General features: G+C 49.3%; 5 protein-coding genes and 1 non-coding gene across 8 annotated transcripts; 4 read left to right on the top strand and 2 right to left on the bottom strand.

Annotated features, from left to right (window-relative positions):
- Positions 1-4,439: 4,439 nt before the first annotated feature.
- On the top strand, positions 4,440-10,100 carry LOC100844859 (sucrose-phosphate synthase). Its single transcript, XM_003564887.4, has 12 exons — positions 4,440-4,911; positions 5,642-5,874; positions 5,997-6,060; positions 6,167-6,856; positions 7,028-7,150; positions 7,242-7,373; positions 7,617-7,793; positions 7,864-7,917; positions 8,042-8,104; positions 8,210-9,172; positions 9,253-9,380; positions 9,464-10,100. The coding sequence occupies exons 1-12, from the start codon at positions 4,591-4,593 to the stop codon at positions 9,750-9,752; spliced, it is 3,237 nt and encodes a 1,078-aa protein (XP_003564935.1). The 5' UTR covers positions 4,440-4,590; the 3' UTR covers positions 9,753-10,100.
- Positions 10,101-11,506: 1,406 nt separating this feature from the next.
- LOC100845587 lies at positions 11,507-12,229 on the top strand. The gene has a single exon (XM_003567356.3). The coding sequence runs from the start codon at positions 11,673-11,675 to the stop codon at positions 11,925-11,927; it is 255 nt and encodes an 84-aa protein (XP_003567404.1). The 5' UTR covers positions 11,507-11,672; the 3' UTR covers positions 11,928-12,229.
- Positions 12,230-13,704: 1,475 nt separating this feature from the next.
- TRNAA-AGC lies at positions 13,705-13,777 on the top strand. Its single transcript has one exon. It is a non-coding gene; the product is annotated as a tRNA-Ala (tRNA).
- A 153-nt stretch (positions 13,778-13,930) lies between these two features.
- On the top strand, positions 13,931-17,404 carry LOC100844551 (protein CPR-5). Of its 2 annotated transcripts, XM_024460068.1 has the most exons (6): positions 13,931-14,130; positions 14,162-14,271; positions 15,284-15,340; positions 15,422-15,457; positions 15,536-16,204; positions 16,298-17,404. In XM_024460068.1, the coding sequence occupies exons 2-6, from the start codon at positions 14,245-14,247 to the stop codon at positions 16,838-16,840; spliced, it is 1,332 nt and encodes a 443-aa protein (XP_024315836.1). In that variant the 5' UTR covers positions 13,931-14,130; positions 14,162-14,244; the 3' UTR covers positions 16,841-17,404. The 2 variants fall into 2 exon arrangements, with proteins under 2 accessions (XP_024315836.1, XP_003564934.1); XM_003564886.4 differs by having other exon boundaries at positions 13,931-14,271.
- A 370-nt stretch (positions 17,405-17,774) lies between these two features.
- LOC100844251 lies at positions 17,775-19,626 on the bottom strand. Of its 2 annotated transcripts, XM_014898822.2 has the most exons (4): positions 19,471-19,549; positions 19,019-19,391; positions 18,279-18,482; positions 17,775-18,149 (listed from the first exon to the last, which is right to left on the bottom strand). In XM_014898822.2, the coding sequence occupies exons 2-4, from the start codon at positions 19,389-19,391 to the stop codon at positions 18,043-18,045; spliced, it is 684 nt and encodes a 227-aa protein (XP_014754308.1). In that variant the 5' UTR covers positions 19,471-19,549; the 3' UTR covers positions 17,775-18,042. The 2 variants fall into 2 exon arrangements, with proteins under 2 accessions (XP_014754308.1, XP_024315837.1); XM_024460069.1 differs by having other exon boundaries at positions 19,019-19,626.
- A 5,648-nt stretch (positions 19,627-25,274) lies between these two features.
- LOC104583365 (translation initiation factor IF-2-like) lies at positions 25,275-25,867 on the bottom strand. Its single transcript, XM_010235280.1, has 2 exons — positions 25,737-25,867; positions 25,275-25,656 (listed from the first exon to the last, which is right to left on the bottom strand). The coding sequence occupies exons 1-2, from the start codon at positions 25,865-25,867 to the stop codon at positions 25,275-25,277; spliced, it is 513 nt and encodes a 170-aa protein (XP_010233582.1).
- Between the last annotated feature and the right edge of the window lie 811 nt (positions 25,868-26,678).

The raw sequence follows: 26,678 nt of genomic DNA, 5'->3' as shown, positions 1-26,678 counted from the left end.
ACAACCGGTTCTTGGCCCTTGGCACACGAGGTAGTATAGCTCGATCACGATCATACAGGCGCAACTCACCATCACAAATCACTGATTTGCAACCCCCTTCATCTAGCTGACCCAGGCTCACGATGCTTGTGCGCAGACGAGGTATGTAATAAACCTCTGTCAGCGCACGGTGTTCTCCGTTCTTGCAGGTAATAGAACAACACCGCGTCCATGTATCTGAACGAGTGAGCCATCACTGAATTTCACCGTACCTCGCACAGATTCGTCGATCTTGGTCAGCATCCCGTGGCACCCGGTCATATGGTTGCTTGCACCGGAGTCGAAGTACCAGCGCTCGTTGTCGGTGGGCACCGAAACAAAGCGCTTCTCGTTGAGGAACACGCACTGCTCCCCTGTCCGCAGGTCGAGGTTCGAGTTGCGGACGAGTAGGTCGCCAGGAACAGGTTGTATAGGAGCAGGTACCGGCTTGGCTCCAGCGTACACCGCAGGTGCTAGCTGCAAGTCGATGGTGTCGTCGCCGTCGCCGGCCATGGCAAGGAGAAGCCCGGGGGCCTGCTCCTCCACCTGCGCGACGTACGCTTGGTTCTCCTGGCGCGCTTGATCGTGCTTCTTCTTCCTGCACTCCTTGGCCCAGTGGCCCTCGATGTGGCAGTACTGACATTTGCCCTTACGGCGCTCGCCGGAGCGTGCAGGCTTGTCCGGTGATTGCGGCATCGGCTTTGTAGCCGGCTTGCCGCCCTTGCCACCGACGCTGCTGGAGCCCTGTCCGCGTGACTGTTGCCGCGCAGACCATTCCTCCTCGGTGAGCAGTAGTTTGCTGCCCACTTCCGGCTCTGGATCGAGCCCATCCTCAGCGGCAGAGAGACGGCTCGAGAGCTCCTCGATCGACATGTGCTTCAGATCGAGACACGACTCCATTGCGACGGCCACCGGTTTGATTCTCGGTGGCACCACGCGAAGGAGCTTCTTCACGGCCTTCTCTTCCGTGATGTCGTCGCCAACCTGCTGCAGATCGGTGACAAGGCCAGACAGCCGCAGTGCAAAGTCCTCGACGAACTCACCGCTCTTGAACGCGAGGTTCTCGTACTCCTTGCACAGCTTCTGGGCCTTCGCCTCGCGGACGCGCTCTACGCCGGCGCGCATCACCTTAACCGCGTCCCAGGCGTCCTGGGCGTTGTCCTTGGCCGTGATCACGCGCATCATCTCGAGCGGCACCGAATGCAGGATGGCGCCGAACGCCTGCCGCTCCTGCCGCGCCGACGTCTCTTCACCTTCTACAGCCTCCCAGAGGCCTGCGCCTTGCAACTGGACTCGCATGCGAATCGCCCAGTCCAAGTAGTTCGTGCGCGTCAGCATGGGGTACGTGACGGCGCCGCTGCCACTCACCTCGCGCACCACCTCCTGCTGCACCACGACCTGGCCATCGTGTCGTCTCCCGCGGCTCCAGCCACGACTCAGAGTTCGTGAACGCGGCGGAGTCACGGACCGGGAAACCGACCGATCACCTTTGGAATTTGGCATCGTAGATCACCAGAACCTGATCAGGGCTCTGATACCAATTGACGTTGCCGGACGCTGCAGAACACACACACGCGAGAGTAGAATCAACAAGAGACAAACACAGGTTTGGTGCTGCGTAACGGTTGCCGCTTTTCTGATCCGACTTTTATTGCTTCTTATACCAACTCTCAAAACGAGTTGTACGATCTAACTAAAAGGAGAAAAATCAGGGCAGAACGAGTCCTACAGCCGCGCCATCCCACGGCGTCGCTCGTGCCCAGATCATGCCGCTTTTGATGTTTTGCTCGTGCCATCCCACGACGCAGTCAAGGCGGCGCACTAAGCTAGCTACCTGAAGAATAGGACAAGTCACGAACAACCTCGTGCTGCATGCCCAGCTTATTTGCTACTGAACTTAACTGAAGAAAAACGACATTTTCAGACTTAGCGACAACGGCCTTACAGTGGACAGTACATCAAAAAGCGTGTTGTGATAACACACTCACTTTTGTAAACTCAAACCAGGTCGATGTGTTTGCAGACTGAATCGTCAGCCAATTTAAATGCCTCTCGTGGCAAATCGTGAACGGGACTAAACCGGCTTTATGCAGGCCGGAGCAGGAGCAATCGAGCAGCTAGCGAATATTCAGGCACCGTGGGCGTTCCGGCGGCGCGTCTATATCATGGAGTACTGCGTACGTACCTGTGCGTCGTTGGTCGATCGGGAGTGCTCGGGGGGAGAAGGAGACGGAGAGAGGGCGACGCGGGCGGTCCGGTCGCGAGCCCGAGGGCGAAAGGCGGCGGGGTGTTTGTTGTCGCCCCGTCTATTCCCGCAACGGGCCACGCAACAAGTTGCATCGCCGCGCGGGTGGCGGCGGGCGATCGATGATCCAACTTCATCCATCCATCCATCGGACGTAGTACGTGCCGCTAAGCTCTAGCGCAACTAGCCATTTCCGTCCATACCGCGTCCTCCCTTTCGTTTCTCCCTGCAGCTGCGGCGGAGTCAAATCCGGCTAACAACTTCCTAGGGAGTACTACATATTCTTCCTTTCTGTATATCCTTTGTTTTCCTTTTCGTACTGGACAAGGGCTAGTGCGTCACGGGGGCACGGCAAAGGATATGCATTCGGGCGCTACGAGCTAGCCATACGGAGGAGGACTGGGGTTGAGGGCCGTCCTGCCTGCGCTGCCACATACGTGCGCATCGGCTCCTCCTCCTCCGTTTCTTACCCATCCATGACATGCCTATGGCGACAGGGTTGGCAGCAGACGACCCTACCTATTTAGGATCATCCTCAACAAGAAGTACCACAGGGGTACCAAGAAATTAGTGGTCAATGTGGAAGAGAGAAAAATGTCACAACTAAGTAATGGTTACTTGAAGAAGTAACATGTACTATACGGATACCAAAACAACAAAGAAGATGACATGTGGATCCATCAAGAAAAAAAATGAATAAGAAAAAAATGAAACACACTGAAAAATGGAAAGAAATTTTTTAGTACCGCTACTAGCTGGTACCTTGTTGGAGATGCCCTTATGTCCCACCTGAGAATCTGCTGCTGATAAAGAAGGAAACTTTGTTTTGGGCCGTCTAGTAGATTATTAAGGCATGAACGGGTACCACGTTTATAAAAAAATTAAGAGTGGTGTGATTAGTTGTGCCTTTGAAATGGGTTTCAAACTTCATTTTCGGGATGAAGGACCCGACGGAAATGAACGTAATTCGGTGAAATTCACAAATCTCTGTCCGAATTTTTGAAACCTTATTCTGAACTCGATTTGAGCTTTAGACCCTAGTCGCGGGAGAATATAACAAAAAAAATCATAACTTGTTGACCAATTCCTCCCGCATGGTGTTCCCATATGAACATTAACATATAAAGATAATCTTAGTCCCGCCCTCGCCTAGATTTTAAGTGTATCTACACGATCCAACGTGTGGGGTTGGACGCAAAGTACAATGAAACACCTAGGGTTTTAACAAATTTCAAGAAACGTGAAGGAAGGAGTGATAGTGACTAACAAAATGAAGTCGGCTAAGAGGTGGGGCTTAATGTCGGCCAAAGGTCCAATTGAGGTGCGACGGTGCCCCGCCATGGTACCGCTGGCACCGGTTGGATATGGGCAATGGTAGGTTGACAATATTTGGTGATAGGCACTCGATGACCGAAGCAGGAAAAAATTGGGCTGGACAATGGAAGGGTACGGGAAGGAGGGATGAGATAATACACGTAGTCGAAGGCATCGTGCGGGAGCAATTAAGAAGAGAAGCTCGGGCCGCCATAAGGTGGCAATGCAAAGTTGCGTTGTAATAGCTCCCTCAAGGGGAAGAAGTATATGGACAGGTCACTCAAAATGTCATGCAATTAATGATTCTCCTCATATATATGCCTCGATTACCAGGAACCACCCAATAAACATCTATTACATGAACCACCCAATAAACATCTATTACATGCCTATCTCTAGAGTCAGGACTATCCAACGCATTTTGTCCTCGTTCCTACGCTCGGAAATGGCCACGGCGTTACACAAACCGTCGTCACAGCCGAAGTCTACCATCGGTCGAGCGGGACAACAAAGGCTGGCTTCCGAAATTCCCTGTCCCAAACCCCCGATACACATGCATGCAACCGTACAGCGCCAATGCAGGGGTGATCAAACAGCTTGGCACACGGAAGAACCCAACCGACGGCCAAAACCGCCACACGCGCACGGCCCAACGTCTTCTCCGGCGAGGCGAGCTCCATCGTCGTCACACGTAAAACGGTCCCGCTAGTGTTATATTACCGCTTTCATCATTATTATTCCAAAATAAATAGAAAATAGAAAATCGTTGGCCACGTGGCAGGCGCGCCTCCCTTCTCTCTGGATCCTCACCCCTGCTCCAGAGAATTTTTGTCCCTCCTCCCTCCTCTAAATATTTCTCAACAGAAGCCTACAACTACGGCGGTACGGGCCACACAACCCAACCAACGAACGGGAAAGAAACCTCCCCCCATTATTCTTCTTCCTCCTCCCTCTCTCTCTCTCTTGTCAGTTCCATCGCCCAACGGAACGCGAGCGCACGCGGATCGGGTGCCATGGCGGGGAACGAGTGGATCAATGGCTACCTGGAGGCGATTCTCGACAGCGGCGGCGCCGCCGCGGGAGGAGGCGCCGGGGGCGGGGACCCGAAGTCGGCGGTGGCGGGGGCGGGGGCGTCGTCGGCGAGCCCCCGCGGGCCGCACATGAACTTCAGCCCGACGCACTACTTCGTGGAGGAGGTGGTGAAGGGCGTGGACGAGAGCGACCTCCACCGGACGTGGATCAAGGTCGTCGCCACCCGCAACGCCCGCGAGCGCAGCACCCGACTCGAGAACATGTGCTGGCGCATCTGGCACCTCGCCCGCAAGAAGAAGCAGGTGATTATTAAGCGGCCTGTCAATTCCTCATCTCTCTTCTTCTCTCGTCTTCCTTCATTTCCCTCCCCTTGTTGTTGATTTCGACTTGTCTTTGGTTGGTTTGGTTAATTTCATTCATGGTTTCGTCCCGTCGTCCGGTGGCTTTATTTGTTTTCTTTCCTCTCTCTCTCTCTCTCTCTCGCTCGGTGAGATGCTCACTGTAACGTCGTAAGTGCAGTTCCATGAAGAATTCTTCCCGGACGAATATTCTGCCGATCCGACACTGTTTTTCTTTCTTGACGTAACATGTTTTTTTTTCATTCATTCATTCATGTTTAATCATGATGTTAGATCGATCATTTTGTCGTTTAAAACTGGATCATGCACGATCGTGCCGCGATTTCGAACATTCAGGACCCCAGGAAGTAGGAATGATGTCAGAATGTCAGATACGAACAACGCATGTTTTCCTCTTAAGTATTTGTTTGTTTATTATTCGGAGATTCTTTCGTGTTTATGAAAAGGGCGGAAGAAAAATCATGGTCTCCTAGTGCTGTCAGACATAACGGCCCAAAAAAGTTTGCTGTCCCATTTCCAAACTGAATCTGCCAAACCACGCTTTTGCTGTGGTTTCGTCTGCGAGAACAGAGAATTATACATGATGACTGGTAATATATGTTTCCATTCTCCATTCTTGTGATGCTTCTGATTATATGTTTTGTTTGGCTATGCATTGTTTCATGACGAGCAGCTGGAGCTGGAGGGCATCCAGAGGATGTCGGCGCGGCAGAAGGAACAGGAGCAGGTGCGCCGTGAGGCCACGGAGGACCTGGCCGAGGATCTGTCGGAAGGCGAGAAGGGGGACACCGTCGGCGAGCTGGCGTCCTACGGAACGCCCAAGAAGAAGTTCCAGAGGAACTTCTCCGACCTCACCGTCTGGTCCGACGATAACAAGGAGAAGAAGCTCTACATTGTGCTCATCAGGTCTTATATACTGAAACTTTCTTCAGATGTCGTATGATCTGTGCACCTCATGTTCTGTCATGCTGCATGATCATGTTGATGATGGCCTGAGAGTTCTACAATTTCTTTCATCTCCTTTCTAGTGTACACGGTCTTGTCCGCGGCGAGAACATGGAATTGGGTAGTGATTCAGATACTGGAGGGCAGGTAAACAAAACTGATCATTTACTTACAGAAATGTTTCTTACAATTATAATCAAGATTGATTGTGACTTGCATGATTTACTGGGACTGGTTCTCCCTGTGTTTGCAGGTGAAATATGTTGTCGAACTCGCCAGAGCGCTTTCATTGATGCCCGGAGTGTACAGAGTGGACCTGTTCACACGCCAAGTGTCATCCCCCGACGTGGATTGGAGCTACGGGGAGCCTACCGAGATGCTGTGCTCAGGCTCCACCGATGCTGAAGGGGGCGAGAGCGCCGGGGCATACATTGTGCGCATACCTTGCGGGCCGAGGGACAAGTACATAAAGAAGGAGGCCCTGTGGCCCTACCTCCAGGAGTTCGTCGACGGAGCCCTCGCGCATATTCTAAACATGTCCAGGGCTCTGGGCGAGCAGGTTGGCCGTGGGAAGCCGGTCCTGCCCTATGTGATCCATGGCCACTATGCTGATGCAGGCGATGTCGCCTCTCTTCTCTCCGGCGCGCTGAACGTGCCGATGGTGCTCACCGGTCACTCGCTCGGGAGGAACAAGCTGGAGCAGATCATGAAGCAAGGGCGCATGTCCAAGGAGGAGATTGACTCAACCTACAAAATCATGAGGCGTATCGAGGGCGAGGAGCTGGCCTTGGACGCAGCAGAGCTTGTGATAACGAGCACAAGGCAGGAGATCGATGAACAGTGGGGACTGTATGATGGCTTTGATGTGAAGCTCGAGAAAGTGTTAAGGGCACGGACGAGGCGCGGGGTTAGCTGCCATGGCCGTTTCATGCCTAGGATGGTGGTAAGTGTTTGATTACTAAACATATACCATAGGGACCCTTGTATCATAGTACTGTATCATATCATATCTGGCAAAATTCTAGTAGCATGTTAGGTATTTCACGTGTCATATGTGGCGAAGCTGATTTTTTTCACACTCTTGATCTACAATTGTGGTAATTTGGCGTGGCAGGTAATTCCACCTGGGATGGATTTCAGCAATGTTGTGGCTGAAGATGTCGATGGAGATGGTGATGGCAAAGATGACATGCTGGATGGTGCTTCACCAAGGTCACTACCCCCGATTTGGGCTGAGGTTGGTGTCTGATCCCAAATTTCCCATACCGACGCACACCAATTTCCCCTATGAGGATCTTAATATCACTGAACGAAACTGCCTGTTACAGGTGATGCGGTTCCTGACCAATCCTCACAAGCCGATGATCCTGGCCCTGTCAAGGCCCGATGCGAAGAAGAACATCACTACCCTTGTCAGAGCATTTGGAGAGTGCCGCCCACTGAGGGAGCTTGCAAACTTAGTAAGCAACAGCTTACCTGAATAAGTATACTTCATTTATACCAGTTTACCTGCATAAGTACATCTTAAGTTCAACTTTAGTAACATATTTCCAGTGTCTATCATTGTTACCAAGTAGCAAGTAATATCCGCCGGCACCCATCATGATTACCAAGTAAAAAGGAGTACTGCCAAAATCATATTTCTGAACATCCCTTTGGCATATATCTGCACATGTTGACAAGTAACTGCTTACATTTTCCAGACTCTGATCATGGGGAACAGAGATGATATCGACGAGATGCCTGCGGGCAACGCGAATGTTCTCACCACAGTCCTGAAGCTGGTCGACAAGTATGATCTCTACGGAAGTGTGGCGTTCCCCAAGCATCACAACCAGGCCGATGTCCCGGAGATCTATCGCCTCGCGGCGAAGATGAAGGTCTGCTGCATCTCATATCCAACATATTTCAGCTTTGGCAACTCACTCTAACATCGGCTATCCCCTGCAGGGTGTCTTCATCAATCCTGCTCTCGTGGAGCCTTTCGGTCTCACCCTTATCGAGGTCAGCTTCAGTTCCCTTACAATCACCTCATTCTTTCCTATTGCTATAAATAAAACAGAATTTTTTTTCATCGAGTAAAGAAAAACAGAGTTAACTTCTGACGAATTACTTTTATGGCCTTTAGGCGGCAGCACACGGGCTGCCGATCGTCGCCACCAAGAACGGCGGTCCGGTCGACATTACTACTGTAAGTGTGCCATGTTTCTTGGCATCCCGTTACTGAAACAACCGTAAATTTGCAATGAGCCGTCTGATGTGATGTAACTGTGTGTGCGTCATGGCGCTGGTGTAGGCACTGAACAACGGGCTGCTGGTGGATCCACACGACAAGAACGCCATTGCCGACGCGCTGCTGAAGTTGGTGGCGGACAAGAACCTGTGGCAGGAGTGCCGGAAGAATGGGCTGCGCAACATCCACCTCTACTCGTGGCCGGAGCACTGCCGGCAGTACCTCACCCGGGTGGCCGGGTGCCGGATCAGGAACCCGCGCTGGCTCACAGACACCCCGGCGGACACGGGCGCCGACGAGGAGGACGCCCTGGAGGACTCGCTCATAGACTTCCAGGACCTGTCGCTGCGCCTCTCCATCGACGGCGAGCGGGGTGCTTCCCTCAACGAGCCCGCCTCATCGGACCCGCAGGACCAAGTGCAGAAGATCATGAACAAGATTAAGCAATCGTCGTCTCATGCTCACCCCTCAGGGATCCCGGACGGCAGCGGCGCCGGCGAAGGCGACGTCAAGAGCCACTCCGAGCTTGCGTCCGGCGGCGTGAACAAGTACCCGCTCCTCCGCCGCCGCCGGCGTCTGTTCATCGTGGCCGTGGACTGCTACGGCGACGACGGCCGCGCCACCAAGAAGATGCTGCAGGTGATCCAGGAGGTGTTCAGGGCGGTGAGGTCAGACTCCCAGATGTCCAAGATCTCCGGCTTCGCGCTCTCCACGGCCATGCCGCTGTCCGAGACGCTCCAGCTCCTGCAGCTCGGCAAGGTCCCACCCACCGACTTCGACGCGCTCATCTGCGGCAGCGGCAGCGAGGTGTACTACCCCGGCACGGCGCAGTGCGTCGACGCCCAGGGCAGGCTGCGCCCGGACCAGGACTACCTGCTGCACATCAACCACAGGTGGTCCCACGACGGCGCCAGGCAGACCATCGGGAAGCTCATGGCTCACGACGGCTCCAGCGACGCCGTCGAGCCGGATGTTGAATCCTGCAACGCGCACTGCGTCTCCTTCTTCGTCAGAGACCCCAAGAAGGTAAGCCCCCTACTAGTACATAGTTTCACCTAGATGACACCTTACGTCGAATTCCTGTCTCAATTTGCTTCATTTGTTAGGTGAAAACGATCGATGAGCTTAGGGAGAGGCTGAGGATGCGCGGCCTCCGGTGCCACCTCATGTACTGCCGGAACTCGACAAGGCTGCAGGTTGTCCCTCTCATGGCATCCAGATCACAAGCACTCAGGTCAGTACTGCTGTATTACACATTCCAACCTGACAACTGTAGCATTTCCGACAACCATACTAATTGTTGGATCTAAATCTCAGGTATCTGTTCGTGCGCTGGGGCCTGCCCGTGGGCAACATGTTTCTGATCGTCGGGGAACACGGTGACTCTGACCGGGAGGAGATGCTCTCGGGGCTACACAAGACGGTGATCGTCCAAGGCGTCACCGAGAAGGGCTCGGAGCAGCTGCTGAGGAGCTCTGGGAGCTACCACAAGGAGGATGTCGTCCCGGCCGTAAGCCCCCTCACTGCTTCCACACGCGGCGAGCTGAAGGCCGACGAGATCATGCGGGCTCTCAAGGAGGTCACCAAGACTTCCAGCGGCATGTAAAACCGGCTGCTGGCAAGCCTGATCATGATATCTAACATCTTCACTGATGATTTTTACTATCTTCTGCTTTGTTCATAACCGAAAGGCGGAAGGAACCCACGTCTCTCTTTTGTTTGCTACCTATATAATCCTATGAACACTACCACTACTACATCTTGCAGTGAGGAATAATTGGGAACACTGCTGATGATGCCACTGTTGGCTTTAAGTGTTTATGAACTAATTCAGCAATATATACTACGTTTTTATCAAGAGCTTGTGCTTTGTAAGTGTATATACATAGCAAGGCATAAGGAGAATCTGTAACCAGTGTGATTGGTACTTGTTCAGCATTGCAGTTATCTGAAATATTCTCCCTAGTAGTTATTCAAATAAACTTTATTTTGTGAATTTTGCCAAAGGAATCATGCTGCATCGCACATTTTGGTTGACTGACAATTAACACTTGTTCTGACCAAGATCATATCATGAGGCAGCAGCAATTGAAACTTCCCACTTCCCAGCATGCTGGGTTCTGAAGCTGTTATTGCTTCCCGCTGAAATTCGCCACGCCGAACTGTAGTAGTGTTTTAGAACAGAGAGTCGATCCCCAGTACTCGCATTCATCATGTCAGAGAAACAGCGACAGAAGAGAAGATTTTATTTCCAAAATTCAGAATGAAAAAAAGAGAACATGTTCTATTGGTTCAATAATAAATAAAGTAAAAATAGGTTGATATTGAAACTAACCATAGATCTCTCTCGTAAAAATAGAAATTTAATAAAGGTCATTTGATCGAAGTACACATATTTATCCCTATCTACTTTATGGAATTTGTGAATCTCACGACTCGTATATGGGGGGGTTTGATCTTGTTTCTCGTCAGTTTGCCTATGAGATAATGTTTTGGAAGCATGTCTCGTGTGTGGTGTGTCGCGATCACAATATATTGAAATTAGGTTCGAATCTCGTTGGGTTGAGCGGCTCATGTGGCTCTCCAAAGTCTATGCAGTTAGTTCGACTTGTGGGGGTTTGGCCTTCTACGGTCTCCTATTCAGAAAGGTAGACTAATATCACGAAGAAGACTAAAGAGTCAGAGATGATATGTGCTCTACTCTCAAGAACCTTGATGTAGCTTTTAGTTTTACGGGGAACCTTTGTTGTTGGCTTTGTTTTCTGTTTCGATTTATCATGCTTTGTTAATATATACTCCCTCCGATCCATATTACTTGTCAAATTATTACATGTATCTAGACACCTTTTAGACATAGATACATCCATATTTGGACAAATTTGAGATAATTAATATGAATCGTAGGAAGTATAAAAATAGAACGAATCATGTTTTCTCAAGAGATGTATATTCGGCTGTTATATATTAGCAGGGCTAGCATGTCGGGTCAATACCGTTGTGGCATCCGACAGGTGGGCCCCACCTATAAGAAATCAAGTCAAACCGCCAAATCACCCGGTTTCGGGCGGATTGATGCAAACTGACTCAAAATGTGTGGTACTGCGGACGTTTCTGCGCTAATTGTGGTTCGGCAAAACGCATGCCTCAAAAAGCGTGGTTTTCCGAAATTTACCATAGATATATCATGCAGCTTGCGTGTGGAAGATCTTGTGCTTAACTAATTCGGCTGCTACAGCCTACAGTCATGCAACACCGCAAGAACATGAACGCTTCCCCTGAATCCTCTCCCCACCAGCCCCCCTCTCTCTCGCCCACTATAAATCCCCACGAACGGCCTCCCTCCTTCCTCCACCCCACCGAGCTCGCTCGCTCGCTCGCTCGATCGATCGACCGCAATAAACAATAAACCACCACCCTCCGATCCGCGCACGCAATCCGCAGCCGTCCATCGATCGACCGGCCTTGGACAGGTACGTTCTTGCTAGCTTCGCAGGAGGAGGAGGAGCATATCGTGAGATCGGCAGCAATGGCGGGCGCGAGGAACAGCAACAACGGCAGCGAGCTGCGCGTGACCCTGCTGGGCCTGGCCCTTCTCGGGCTTCTTCTGCTGAGCTACAGCGCGGCGCCCGTGGAGGCCGCCGATGGCTACGCCGGCGCCCGCAAGAAGAGCTTCAGCATGAACTACGCCGGGGGCCGCTCGCTCAACAGCTTCAGCATGAACAGCGCCGACTCGGAGCGCAAAGGCGGCAGCCGCGGCAGCGGCGCGGCCGGCGGCATCTGATCCATTCCTTCCTTCATTCATTCCCGATCAATCGTTCCCGGTCGATCGTCGAAGAGCGCTACGCACGTAATTAGCCGGCGCATGCGCGTGCGTGCGTATATATGCTGCTCTGCGTTGATTAATTAAGCCTCGATCGCCTCGTATGTGCTGCATGCGCGTGTGGCCGCGTCGATCGATCCATTGTGTTCTTCGGTGTGATTTTTCTTCTTGTTGTTCTTCCGATTCTGTAAACGGCGCGACCCTTGCAAGGGCCTCATTATGATTATTAATCTACGGACTTGTCTATTTTAGCACTCCCCTGATTTTGTGTGTGTGTGATTTGGACATGTTTTGAAGCAACTAAATCCACAAATAATGATCAAAGTATATATCAAACTGCCTCTGGTACAAATTTATTTCAATTGAAATCAGATGGCTATGACACAGTAATCCTAGCGTACGTATTAAGACTCCGTGGACAAAAGTGAAAATTCGAATCCCATTAATAATGATGGCATGTGGAAAGATTTTTGTCAGGGTGCAATGAGCACAAAATCAAGGACATGAAAATTGATCTATGATGAGTATAATTACTAAAACCGCTGATGTGCGCAATGGAAGCCCCACTTTTGATAATATCGATAACCCCATAAATTTGTTCATAAGTTTATAATAACACCAAAATTACATGAGGTTAGAGGTGGAAACAAAGCCGACAATTTCTCATTGTTTCTCAAACAAAATGAATTTGAAGCAATTCTGTCTCACGTTCATTGGATTTGATGGTAGGGGAGTTGCCTTTTGCATGTGTACGAAAAAAGATAAACAATAAAGTCTATAACTTATACTAAATCCGTCCCATATTAAGTGACTCAAATTTGCCTAAATATGGATGTATCTATGCCTAAAAGCGTCTAGATATATGTAATAGAAAAGTCACTTAATATGGGACGGAGGGAGTATACATGAGGGGGGGGGGGTAGAAGTGAGTCTTCGCTGTGGTTTGGAAAAATTACTCTCCCGATCACCGTTGCATTATTTTGGGGCTTACAAAACAGCAAATGTTGCTTACAAATGGATGTTAGTGTAAGAGTCGCATTGCCAACTCCGATGCTTACCCTTTTTGTCCTCTCACGGAATCAATGCCAGATATACTCCTCCGTTGTTCCTCGGTCTGCTCAGTTTGGGACGCAATGGAAGTACTTCGGATCTTCCATCATCTTGTGATACAATCAAACGTCTTTGCGGACAATATCTCTAAGACATTGTAGTTCCGACGATCTTTTGATAAGGTCACGGCACCGTTGTTCATGATTGCCTCCCAAAACTATTTTTGCGGACTTGGGATTATGCTTTCTCACCTAGCTAGCTTCTAGGTTGTCATTTTTTTTGCTTGTATATTCCTTTGCTTTTATTCTTGTAAATAACTCCTTGATTTTTCAATAAATTGGTTCAGGCTAGCTTGGCCTAGTTACCCTACAAAGAAGTGAGTCTTTCTAGAGAACGTGGACATGTGGCTTGAATGCATGGCCAGATCCTTTTTTTTTTCAAGAATCATGCAAGAGCACACACCATTTTTCATTAAGAAGGAACGGACAGAGCCACGAACAACTTACAAACTCCACACACATCACGAAACCCTAATTGCAGGCTGCACACCATACCTACGAGCATCCCTTGACGCATGGTCTGATCTGCCTGTCCCTTTTACGGTTGTTTCACAAGTGGTTGTGTGCTTGCTACAGAATTCAGCATAATTTGATAATTTATAATATAAAGCTCTCAGTTGTTGTTAAGAGGGGATGTAGCTCAGATGGTAGAGCGCTCGCTTAGCATGCGAGAGGTACGGGGATCGATACCCCGCATCTCCAAATTTTATTTTGTTCTTGTTGCACGTTCGAACCGCTCCCGTAGGCCCATTTCTCCGGCCCAAGACTGCAACGGCAGCCCAATCCACAGAGCCGTTTTATATTTGTTCGTTCCCTCCGCTCAAAAAAAAAATACTCTATATATATTTGTTCGTTCCCACGCCTCATCGTCTCCATCTTCCCCATCCCAATCCGTCGTGGCCAGATCGCCGAACAAGAACGACCCCCATTTAATACTCTCTGCTCTGCGGGACCCACCATTCTTCCCCTCCGAGATGGACGGGCCCCACCTCGCCGCCGCGTCCTCGTCTTCGGCCTCCTCGTCCGGCTCCCGCCCGCGCAAGGGGGTCCGGCTCCGCCTGCTTCGGCGCCGGCGACCGGGTCCGGCGCCTTCCCTGGCTTCGCGGGGCGGCGACGGCGACGGCGGAGGCAATGGAGGCACACAGGACGACCTCGCGCTGCCCCTGGGGATGTCGTTCGCGGCCGTCATCGCGCGGGTAGGTGCTGCCCGGTGCTTTGCTTTTTTCCCTCATACTCGTCTTGTGACACAGAAGACAAGAAGTACCGATTTTTTCGTCGGTGCGTGATTGCGTGGGGCCTAGCATCTGTGTTAGCATTCTAGTTTCCGGTTCCGTGCTTCTTTTACACCATGGATGAATTCTTGATTCCGTGCTTCATGTGATGGAACGCCCTTCTGTTCAGTCAGTATATAGTACCATGATCTTTTTGTTGGCGAAGTATGCACATTTGTACTTGTACTGGAAAACCTCCTCTTCAACGATATAATTTTACAAATGTTTGCACTGTTAAGTGTAGATCATGGAGCAAAATAGTGGTGGACTTTTGGCGTAGCCATTTGAAGGATAATTGGAAACTTTTTTTTTGCAAATAACTGCAAAATAGAATAAGGGTATAATGCTGAGAATCATACTCCCTCCATCCAACAAAAGATGTCTCAAGTTGGTCAAAATTTGGATGTATCTAGACATGACTTAGTGTATAGATGCATTCAAATTTAGTCAAAGTTGAGACATCCTTTGTTGGACAGAGGAAGTAGTTGATTATGAATAAGACTGGCGAGAGGGTTGAGCTTAACTTTCTTATGCAAGTCTAGTGCTTGTCCACACTGAATAGGCCTTGCCCATTCAGTAAAACATCTTCTACTCCCTCCGTCCCAAAATAAGTGACGTGGAACGTGGAATTCGTATACAAATCCATGTCACTGATTTTGGGACGGAGGGAGTACTTGCTACAAAATTAACATTATTACTCATTTCCAATTTTCCATATCTTTCATATACTCAGATCTGGAACCCTTCCTCCTATTCCCCTCCTTTCCAATACATCAAAATTTTGTATGCTTTCTCACAGTTCGTTGTCTCTTCATCCCTGGCTCTCGTAAAGGATATCTTGTATTCACCAGTATAAATCTGCACATTTTTTTCTCATTTTGTACAACGGTTAACTCTATTAGTCAGGGTGATAAGGAGTTATGTTCCTTGGTCGCAGGTTATGAATACAAACGATGGTTCAGGACAAACATTACATCCAGTCATCCTTTCCGAGGTATGCTTTCTGTTTGATGATAAGCTCTGTAAACCCCGCCAATAAGAAGTTTTCTGAAATTGGCTCGAATTCAAAATGCAGATCTGTACCTCAGCAGTGAAAGAATCTTTGACAAATGTAAGCCTGGCTGTCTTTATTGTTGGAGCTCATTTTCTATTAACATTCATTATATATTTTTCCTTATCATCTTTATAGACCTATGGTGACAGGTTTGACAGTTTCATAAGAAATTTTGAGAATTCATTTAGCAGCACATTGAGGACGCTTCATCGTATTAATGAGATACCTGTCCACGAGAGAACTCCTATCACCGAATGTTCATTTAAGCATGAATGCTCTGCAGCTGTAGGCAACTTGAGCACTCCTCATTCAAGAAACCATATAAATGAAGTCAATCAGGACATTACAAATTCAGTACAAAGGCAGCTTGTTGTTTGCACCAGAGACAACCAGCAGCTGGCTGATCTTGCTTCTAGCAGCTCCTCTCGTGAAGCTGATCAGTGCATTCTTAATACATTTGAGAGATCGGTGAAGGAGCAAGCTCGCTCGAACGAGCTCAAGGAGTACGAGATTGGACTTAACATGAGAAAGCTGCAACTGAAACAATCTCAATTAGCTCTCAGCTCCTACACACACATGTTAGAGAAGATTAAATTATCTTTCGGATTTCAGAAAGCTTCCTTCCAAGGGGAGAAATTCAAGACTCAGATGCAGGACACAAGGGATGCACAGATCCTCAGGACACTTATCGATTTTCTTGTTAGTGCAGTGGTAATTATGTCAGCATGTTTTGCTTATGGGACTTACACCTATTCATATCAACGGATAACTGATGTTACAGCAGCTTGTTCGGTCGCGTCAAGAGTATGTTCATCTACTTCATTGATGAATATATACGATGTCAAGTCTCTTTAGTAACAAAAAACTTATCCCACTCTTTTCTCCCCTCTCGTGCAGGGATCTAAATCGTGGTGGGTGCCAAGTTCAGTGTCAAACTTCAAATCTGGGTGGCTGTTTATCAGATGTCATCTAATAGCAGCAACACGTATGTGCTTTGGCATAGTAATGATTGTGGCAATAGCTTGGTTAGCATTCCAGCGTTCTGCAGTGACTGGATCAAGTATGCCTATAACTTTCAATTTCATTTTATTGGGAGTTATTTGTGGCTTTGCCGGAAGGTTTTGCACCAACACTCTAGGTGGCGACGGGAACACCTGGGTCATATGCTGGGAGGTCCTTTGTTTCATCCATTTACTCGGAAATTGTTATCCGTCTGTTTTGTATCGCATTCTTCATGGTCCTATTTCAATAACAGGCAGCAAGGAGGTTGTTTTGTTCCCATACTGGGTTCGCCGGTGCATATTTTATGCTGTGCTGCTGCTTATTATTCCATCCTTCACTGGCTTACTTCCATTTGCTTCTCTCTCCGACTGGAAGGACCATTTTTCTCAAGAGATAAGTCTTTTGTCGCTAAGGAACTTGAAGAATGAAATATCCTAGATGCAATGAGTGGCACAATGCTGTTCTATTTGTGCCAGCCACGTGTTCCACTAAATCTTTTGGAGTTTGGGGAAAATAAGATATGCTGAATCGGAAATTGCATTGGAAGTTTACCCTGGTGGTACACGAAGGAAAGAAAATGTTGGACGGGAGTTGATGGCATTGTTGAATCACAAGGGAAGAATAGTTGAACTTCTCCAGTGGTAACTGGCGTCTCTATCTTACTCTGCTGGTTCCATCCTTCACACTTCCACGTGAAAGCTTCAAATGGAGTTACATTCTTGGTTGCTGTGAACTTGCAGTCAGACATCAGGTATCAATTGCTGTGTTTTGCCGTGTGTATTTTGTTTGAAGATGCAAGGTCATAATAGTCTTAAGAGTGCAGACCGATTAACCGGCACCTTGGTTGTAGCTCTGCTCTTGTAATCTTATTTCCTAGAATGAGGCTTTTCTTGCCTCATGTGTTGTGTAAATTCTCTGTTAACTGTAATTATCAAGAGATGTAGTTTGTCTTCTGTTCAATGCTTTGCTCCTAAAAACTTAACTTGCTTTTGTTCAGTTTTATATGTGCTCCTCAGCTATTTACATGCAAAGCTCAAAAGTATGCACATGCACAATTATAATTTCTGGCTGATATCTTGTATTGCCTCTTCTTTTGTCTTGTGTAACTATCATGTACTCCAATTTGTAATTCTTCATCAGTGCTGCTGGCTGATATTCCTGAAGAATTTACATGGGTATAGTCATACTTGGCTGCTGGTAGTATCAAGTTACCCCTGGCTGAACATACAAGCATAGATCACATAAAAATGCAGCAGTTGTTGTACTAATTGATAAGTATATTTCTTCTAAACAAAAAAATATTTTTAGGTGTTAGTACCATGCAGCAAATGCACTGATTGGCATTCACCGGCAGTACAATTTGCAAGCAAAATTTACACCATCCACCAACCATTATTATTATGTTCACACAAAGTACATTTGCAGTTTTTGCATCATATGGAACACATATGTAAATAAGAAATACACCATCTAACAACTGTTACAGCTAGCATTATATCCAAACCTGGAACTAAGGTTCCAGACCAAACTACAAGGCCAAGGCCATAATGGTGAATCACTACTTCAGCATAGCTCTAACAATTGTTTCAAGTAACCATGACTTGTGAAACTAAAGTCCCGATTTGCCAGATAGATCAGCATCACCTGACTCTCTTGCATGAGAGTGAGGTAGCTATCTCCTCATCCCGTGGTCGCTTCCTGTGCCCGTTGATGAAGCTGCAAGAAAATTTGACTGGCTGCTGTGTTTCTGCTCCATCGATCGATCATGCAATGCAGGAATAACCAAACAGCGTTCAGATTACAGAGTATGTTACAGTGTATTTATGAATACTAATCATTAGTTAAGATTCGGAGAGATCTGTGAGTTGTAACTCACCTGAGCTGCACTCATGTTGTTTAATCTTCTTAGATGGAGTAGTCTCGTCTAATCTGAGTCTTCTCTTCAATCCAAGGGTGATATCATCGCTGAGTAGGTCTAAGCCAGATTTTGACAGAGTCGAACTGTTGTCTTGGAGCCTCTTGGAGCAATTTCCAGTCTCCAATCCGGACTTCCGCTTTGCGGACCGGCGATCTCTAGGCTCTAACAGAAATATCATTTGAAGATTCAGACCATTTAAAAAAATATTCCTTTGTAATAAGTTTCTTGCAGTGTAGTACTCCTATTGACACAACAGCACATTTGTAGCACTAAATATATACTCCTAGGTACTGATTCATATGACCACAAAAATATTGGCAAGGAACTGAGCAGTTAAAAATCTGAATACCCTTTGGTGATAATTGATATACCCTACTCATTCCTAATCTAACTGCCTCCGGTTTGCTCAAATCGGTTGCTACTATTGTCTACTGATATTGATTTGAAACTTGACTAAAAAAATCAAGTATCAGAGAATCAGAGACCAAAGGTCGCTGCTTGACATCTGCATTGCACAATGTAGCTTGCATATCCGCAAATGTCACAGATCAGACATGCAATCTGCGCTTCTGTTGCTGTCTAGTGCCAGCATAATCGAGAACTCGCGGCTCCTCCAGAGCACGGCAGCACGAGACGAGCGCGATGAAAAATAGTACTCCTAGTAATCACAGAGCAGAAGCATAGGAGAGAAGGCGCACCTGGGCTCGGGGGCAAAGGCGTGCCCTGGACGGCGACGGCCGCGGCGGGGTGGGCGCCCGCGGGCAGGCCGCGCGCGTCGAAAAAGTCGATGAGCGCGCGCCACTTGACCGCCAAGGAGACGTACCCGCCGTAGACGCGGCTGAGGTAGTAGCCGTTGAGGCGGACGGTGGCCGGGTCCAGCCCCAGCGCGCGGCCCACCCGCGCGAGGTCCACCCCTTCGCCTCCCTCCACCGTGATCGCCGCCGCCGCCGTCTCCGTCCCCGACTCCGGCTCCGACCGGCGCAGGTGCACGGTCCGGAGCGGCGGAGGCATCGCCGGCGGTGCCCCTGCCTCGGCAATCGCGCCTCTGCTTCGATTGGACATCGGAGACATCTGACACAGAGAGCGAGCGAGACAATCAGACGAAGGGCGGAAGAAGAACGGCGAACGCTCTGGAGGGGCTTTCTGGAACCTTTCTGTAAGTCTCGCCGGTCGGGGTTTTGGATCCTCTCTCGCTGTAGCGTGGGCCGAACCGTGCTCGTCAAGAACTCCTCTTCTAGCCCGGGTATTTATTAGGGTTTTCATGGTACTTACTTTAGAGAACTTCCCTAAAAAAAACTTACTTTAGAACGAAATATATTTATCGCTTCAACCGCAGACCTGAGTAATAGCATGAATTTCAAACAAAATAAAGTGTTAAAATCCTCAGTACAAAACATACATTGTAATTTTTCCGAAAATTGCTCGATGCATACATCTCTTGCATAGTTGCATACGATATACTCCATACATGCCTGCCTCTTTAAACCGACTTGCACAAAAAATTCATGCATATACTCTAGTAGTTCATGCATTCAACTATAACACAATTTTCTTGCATATCTAATACGAGAACACATCATCGTTTGTCGGGGGATGACCCCGGATAGGGACGAGACGGCACATATTAGCCGAGATGACGAAGGCAAAGCCGGCACAAGCATGTGCGCCGGCATCCTTAAGCCAAACTAATATCAGGATGGCATACCACGTACATGCCGGCACCTCTATCTTGTCTTATGTGATTGCAGGATAAGCACAAGTACTCCGATCTCGGCCGGTGCCGAGATGTGCAAACGGTCTCATCCTTATCACATGGCGCAATGTAAAGCAGCGTCCTCTTTATCACAGGAAAGCAGTCGTTGCTTACGTCTCGGTATCAGGCGACTGCGCAAAGAAGCACCGAAAGAGAATCAGTGACGGAAGCCGGCGCGTGGTCACTGTACGTGTTGCCGGGCGCCAGGAAAAGTAAAGCTGCTTTGTCCCCTGCCGTGCGCTCCAGAGGGAACCGAAGGACGTGCTCGGCGGGGCCCGTAGAAGATAACATTAAGCTTTGGTCCACATGTCAGTGTCACGTGGGCGGTCCATAAATAGGGGCACTACCCCTCCCAGGAGAGGGGCTTCACTTAGTCATCTAGGGTTTTCCCCTTCTTCTTCTTCTTCTTCCTCCTCAAGAAAACTGCTCAAGGAGCACCATTGTCGATCTTGGTATCTCGGCAAATACAAGCAAGCAGGAGTATGAGTTTTACCTCAACAAGAGGGCTCCGAACCTGGGTAAACCGTGTGTGTGTTCTAGTGTTTGTGCGTGTTTCTCATCACGTCATCCCTCCTCCGGATCCTCCTTCGTCCATCGGCCTCAACATAAGCCATCATATGGCATCTGCCGTGACACCACCATGACAGTTGGCGTCCACCGTGGGGCCAGCAACGGCGCTGGCTGGAATTTTCATCTGGACGGGAAGCTTCCTCATCACCGGAGAGCGCGTGGTCTCCGGTTTGGTCCAGAGATTCGGCTCTCTGGGCTTCATCGACAACAACGCCGGCTGCTTCAACAACGCACCGTTTCCCCGCGCAGGCCGTTTCATCAACTTTGCCATGCATGAGGTTTATGTCGCCACTGACAGTACTTGCAGGTACCCCGAGCATATGGTGGTGGCCGAAGATCCCCCCACCGTCTGCACGGTTCGCGGCCGGCATGTCGACTGCCCCGCTGACCGTGAGGAGGTCATGGTGACGGCTCATGGCGGTGATGCTGGCAAGGGCGCTGCCGAGAGTGGCACGGTCCCAAGCAAATCCGGCAGAACGGCAAAGTTTCCCATGGAGAAGCCGGAGAACATAGTTGCTCAAGCCGGCACGTCAGCTCTGCCGCCAAAGCCGGCTCAGCTCTAGGCCGCCATCAAACGGCTGACCGCGTCGGTGGTGTCAAACGCTAACCCGGCCCAGCTGCAGGCTGAGTTGGAGTTGGTGCGCCAGAAACTGCTGCAAGAAGCTGTCGACGTGGCTCGTGCTCAGCAAGAGCTTGATATTTCGCTTCGTGAGTATAACAAAGCACATGGTCTCAATTCTACCGCATTGACTAACCCTTGTCGAGTTTGGAAAGTGCGTAACCGTGGCAGGAACCTGAACGCCGAGATAGCTAGAGATGGAAGGGGGATGATCGCGGTGTCGGCAAGTTTTGCCTTGGCACTGAAGCCGAAATACAACACCCCTGTTAAAAATCTCAGGGCCGCCGAGGCTGCAGCAGAAGAGTTGCCAAATCTCACGGGAGAGGCGCTCCGATTGTAGCAGTTGCGCGTAAAGGAGTTGCTCCGCACAGCTAACGAGCAGAATGAGGCATAGATGAGGGTGCACGGCAAGCCTGGTGCATCTCAAGTCATTCACTCGGCCGCGGGCGCTGATGGTCGGGTTGACAAACAAGCCTCCTCGCCTTGTGGCAAGAGAGACAAGAGTGTCAACTCAGGCCGAGATAAGCGATTAGAGCGCTATGATCTGGCCTTGGCCGAGAAAGAAATGGTCAGGAGAGTTGATGACATCGAAAGTGGTCTGCGTCTCGGCAACAATCGCCGAGACCAGCAAGAGCGTCGCTCGGCCGGTCATGGACACCAACCTCGGGGTCCGGCACCCAATACTGCTGCAGACAGCAGTGTGTCGGGCGCCACCCCCTGTATCGAGGTGAAGATCGCCGGCCAGACCGTTACGATGACGGGTACTCGGCCATCGGTGATGAAGGTTATCTCAGGCTAGAACGTGATAATATCGGCCCGCTCGGAGCCCAGGTAGGGAACAGGTAAGTGTCGCCGCTGGATGCCCGGCATCGGCTCAACAGAATCTATCTGTCGGAGCTTTTCGAAGAACAAGGCCCTCCGGGACCGCGTTGTTTCGCACACCGGATCATGAGGGAGACACCAGCCTAGGGTTTTCAGTTGCCCAGGGGTACGAGAACATATGATGGCCGTACTAAGCCGGAAGATTGGTTGGAAGACTAAGTCACTGCGGTGCATGTGGCAGGCGGCAATCGCAGATGGGCGGTACGCTATGTACCCCAGATGCTGGTAGGGCCGGCCAGGGTCTGGCTGAACAATTTGCCGAAAGGCAGCATCAATTGCTGGATAGACTTTGAAGAAGCTTTTGTCAGCAATTTCACCAGCAGTTACAAGAGGCCTAATCGCCCTCAGCAGCTGTCCATGTGCAAGCAAAGGGACAACGAGACTGACCGGGATTATCTGACGAGATGGAACAACCTCCGCAACTTCTGTGAAGGGATAGTGAAATCGCAGGCCATAGCGTGGTTTGCTCAAGAATGCCGACATGACAACATGTTATGGCAGAAGCTGCAAAGAGAAATGGCGGCCACTCTGTCCGAAATGATCAAGATCGCCGACATGTATGCGCTCGGTGACCCGACTCAGCCATCACTGATGCCGGCAGAACCGCAAAGAGAGCAGCCGACATACAATCCTGCTGGGGCATTCCGGAGGAATGATCATCAAGATCACCGCAATAAGAGAAGGGACGACAGGCCGGATTACCGGTACGGGCCAGCCCATGTCGCTGCAATTCAAGATCAACTTGATGCCGGCTTTAGCCAGCGTCGAAAGACTGGGAATCAGCAGTGGGCCAAGAAGGGAGAGCAAAAGAAGCCCTGGCAAGATAAGTAGAAGTACACGTTCGAGATGATGCTGGATCAGCCTTGTCGTTTTCACACGACTAACCCCAGCAAACCGGCGAATCACACAACTCGGCAATGCAGCTGGATGCAACGGGCTGAGAAGGGCGAGGCAAGTCGGCTGCCCCCTCCCCCGCCGCTCACAGGCGCTAACGCCCAGATCCAGGGACCCCCTCCGACGAACAATGCTGTCAACCAGGTGGAAGACCAAGGTACCCGAATATGCCAGAAGAAATGAGTACAAGGAGCACCACCAGAGCTACATGATCTTTATCACGGAGCCGACTGATAAGCAAAGTCAGCGCAGGCGGGAGAGGAAGTCAATGCTGTTATGTAAATTCAAATCCTCCAAAGTGTGAGCTTTTGGGACTTGAATCCTTTCAAAATAAAATAAGTAAAAATACTTTTGCTTATATAAATGCCATTAGGGCTTTATAAATAATAAATAAAATAGATTTTGAAATCTATTATGAAACCTTTGTTTCATAAACTAGTTTAAACTCCAATAAAATATTGGGTTGGCATACTTTCCACTAAAACCCTTCCTTAGCTAAATACTCGATTGGGTTGGACTCCAAATAAAATCTTATAATATTTATATGGTTAAATAGATTCCCAAATAGATTTATAACACCAAATCACACATTTCGTAGACCATTGCAAATGCTCCAACTATATATATTTGGAAAGTCACGTTATCCCACTCTCAACGATGGAATAAATGTTGGTATAACATTTGCACATGAGAATGTCGCGTTATCCTCTTCTCGAATATTTGATAACTTGTTCTCGAAAACAAAACGAACATGACAAAATAAAAATCAAGAAAACATGGGTGAACATTGAATATGTTTCCAGTCTTATAACCAGGAAAGTCAAATTATTCCCTCTCTTTAACATTTAAATAAATGTTGGAAGCATTTATAATCGATTCACAAATTCCAACGATGCTCTCAGTTGGTCATTGCATCCAAATTTGGAAACTTGGGATGTTAATAAATCCTTCAAAAAGAAAATAGGATTTACTAAGATAAAAAAATTCCATATAAACTGATAAGATGCAAATGGGTCCAAATACAATACTTTGAACTTACATAAATCTCTCAACCATGTTGTATAATTTGTTGAATATTCAAACATGGTGTGAAAAATTTTAAATAAGTCGTAAAAATTCAAAATCCTTCGGAATTTCACAACCAAAATATTTCCATAACCAATATTTAAAATAAAATAAATATTTTATTTAACATTCCAAAATGGGAAAATTTTGGGATGTTACACCTCAGCCGGGCACCTCATCCCGGTGCTGTTCCACCAGCCGGGCCTTCTCATCTGTTTGGAAGACGTGCGTTACAAGAGCTCAAGTTTAAAATGGATGGGAGCCGAGATAAGAATGAGATTATACCTTGCACTTCTGCGACGCGCTTCAAGAGCTCCGACACTTGAGCGTCGTCCCCGGTTGTGAACAAAATCACGTATCAGTTTTCACAGTACATTAATTCTCAGACATAATTTCTATGTCGGCGGAAATGTATTTACCCTTATTCTAGTGCTCAGCTACCAAAGCCTTGTGCTCCGCCGCCAGCTTCTTATGCTTCGCCAGCAGGATCTTGAAGGTGGCGGTGCGCTTATTCATGCAAGACTGAAAAAACGGTAATCCACAGTTAATCCTATTACAGTGGGAGGTCAGCACCTGTCAGCTTTAGGCCGACTATTCTAAATCCGGCCTGAATCTCGGGGAATAAGTGTTTGAAGTTTTTAAGCTTTAGGCCAACTATTCTAAACCGGCCCGAATCTCGGGAAAAAAGTGTTTGAAGTCTTTAAGCTTTAGGCCAATTATTCTAAACCCGGCCTAAATCTCGGGGAATTAGTGTTTGAAGTTTTCTAAGATAAGCTTCAGGCAGACTAATTCTTACTCACCCTAAACCTCAGGGACTAGCAGTATGGATACTAGAATTAGAGTAAAAAACTTCAAAGGAATTCTTCGTACCTCAGCAGCGCGGCTGGACTCAAACAAGGCGACCCTTGCCTGGAACATCCGGGCCGACACGGACTCCGGAGTCGCCCCCGCAGGTGCCGGCCCTACCAGAGGGCTCTGCCGTGCCGTCTGCATAGTGCAGGAGTTCACCTCATAGCTATCGGCGCTGTTCCAGTCCATCACGAACTGGCCGAGCAACTCCCAGCTATGCCCGCTTGTCCTAAGGGGAACCCCCTGGTTACCCCGGACGGACTGCGAGCTGGAGGAACTCGGAGGCGCTTGTCCCGTCGGGATGACGGAGCTCCTAGTCCTCCTAGCTTGCGTAGCCACTAGTTGGGTAGCTTGCGGCTGCGGTGGCAGCGATGGCGGTGTGGACGTCGTTTGCTGTCCTTGGGGGTCCTTGGGCCTGTGTCGCCAGCTGTTGAGGAACCTCCGTGGCTTGCGGCTGTGTTTGCGTCTTAGCTGCTACCGATGAAGGAGCAGCCCCGGCTGCCGAAGTCTCGGCCGCAGACATCCCGGCTTGGGCGACACTCGAAGTGTCGATGCTCGGGCCGACATCCCGGATGGGAGATGTCGGATCTGCAGCGGTCTCGGTCTCTCCCGTGGCCTGAGTTGCTGGCTTGGCCCGCGGAGACGGGGCTGCCGGGATCCCAGACGCAATGCACGTCTGAGACTGAGTGGCCGTCAGAGCCTCCCTGCAGGAATGAAAATTTGTTACGTTCTTGATGGTTAAGAAGAAAACCGACATCAAGGATAGAAATGCAGTAAAACTTACCCAACGACCAGGGGCTTCGGCTTTGGTTGCCGCCCGGCGGTTTTCTTCCACTTCACGGTCCTCGGAAGGTCCTTCTCAGCGATGCACTTTTCACGGGCCGGCGCCGCAGCAGCCGCCGGACCCGATGCCATGGCATCGGCGGGATCATCCGAGTCAACTGTTCCCAGATTGATGCGGGCGTGAGCATTTTGATGATAAGTGTTTCTAAATGTCGAATGCCTTTACCTTCGGTGCGACGGGGGCCGGCATGAGCAATCGGCATGTGATCCTCTGAGTCCGGATCTTCCTAGTCGATGGTCAAGCGCTCCTTCCCAAAGCGTTTGTCCGGGAAATTCCCATCTTCATTGCGCTGAAGGGTAAACCTCTGCACAAAGGAATCAAGTTGCGTTGAGATAAGTCGTTATCAGATGAAAGCTGTCATAATCATCACGTCGGATAAGAATAGAAGACACATGCAAACAAAAACTTACCGGGGGCGGACGGTGCTTCCGGCTGAATGTCGGCATACCCCAGGACCAGTGCTCGGACAAGCTCCTCTTCGCGGTCGCCTTAACTCGGCGCCGGACTTCAAGCTTGTCTAGCCGGACAGTTGATACCCGGTTATGGTCAAACTAGCCGCTATAGAAACACATCTTATGTGTCCGGCGCTGGAGCAGGCATAACCGCCGGTACACGAAGGTCGCCAGCAGATCATCGGCCGTCATCCCGTTCGCATTGAGCTCGAGGATGCCGGCATGAATCTCGTTGATCTCGGGAAGACTATCCTTGGGATCGTACTTCCAGTTTTTCTTCTCCTCCGGAGGGCCAACTGCAAATCCAGGCAAATTGATCTTTTCGGTGTCGGAGGAGTTCTTGACGTAGAAGAAAGTCTTGAGCCATTTCTTGCAGGACTCAAGACCTTGGATCCGAGAGAAGGCTGAACCTCGGCGGGGTATGACGGTG

The sequence above is a fragment of the Brachypodium distachyon genome, chromosome 2, assembly GCF_000005505.3.
Source record: "Brachypodium distachyon strain Bd21 chromosome 2, Brachypodium_distachyon_v3.0, whole genome shotgun sequence".
Classification (NCBI taxonomy): Eukaryota; Viridiplantae; Streptophyta; class Magnoliopsida; order Poales; family Poaceae; genus Brachypodium; species Brachypodium distachyon.
The sequence above is the reverse complement of the archived record's forward strand: the minus strand, read 5'-3'. Positions and strand labels throughout refer to the sequence as shown.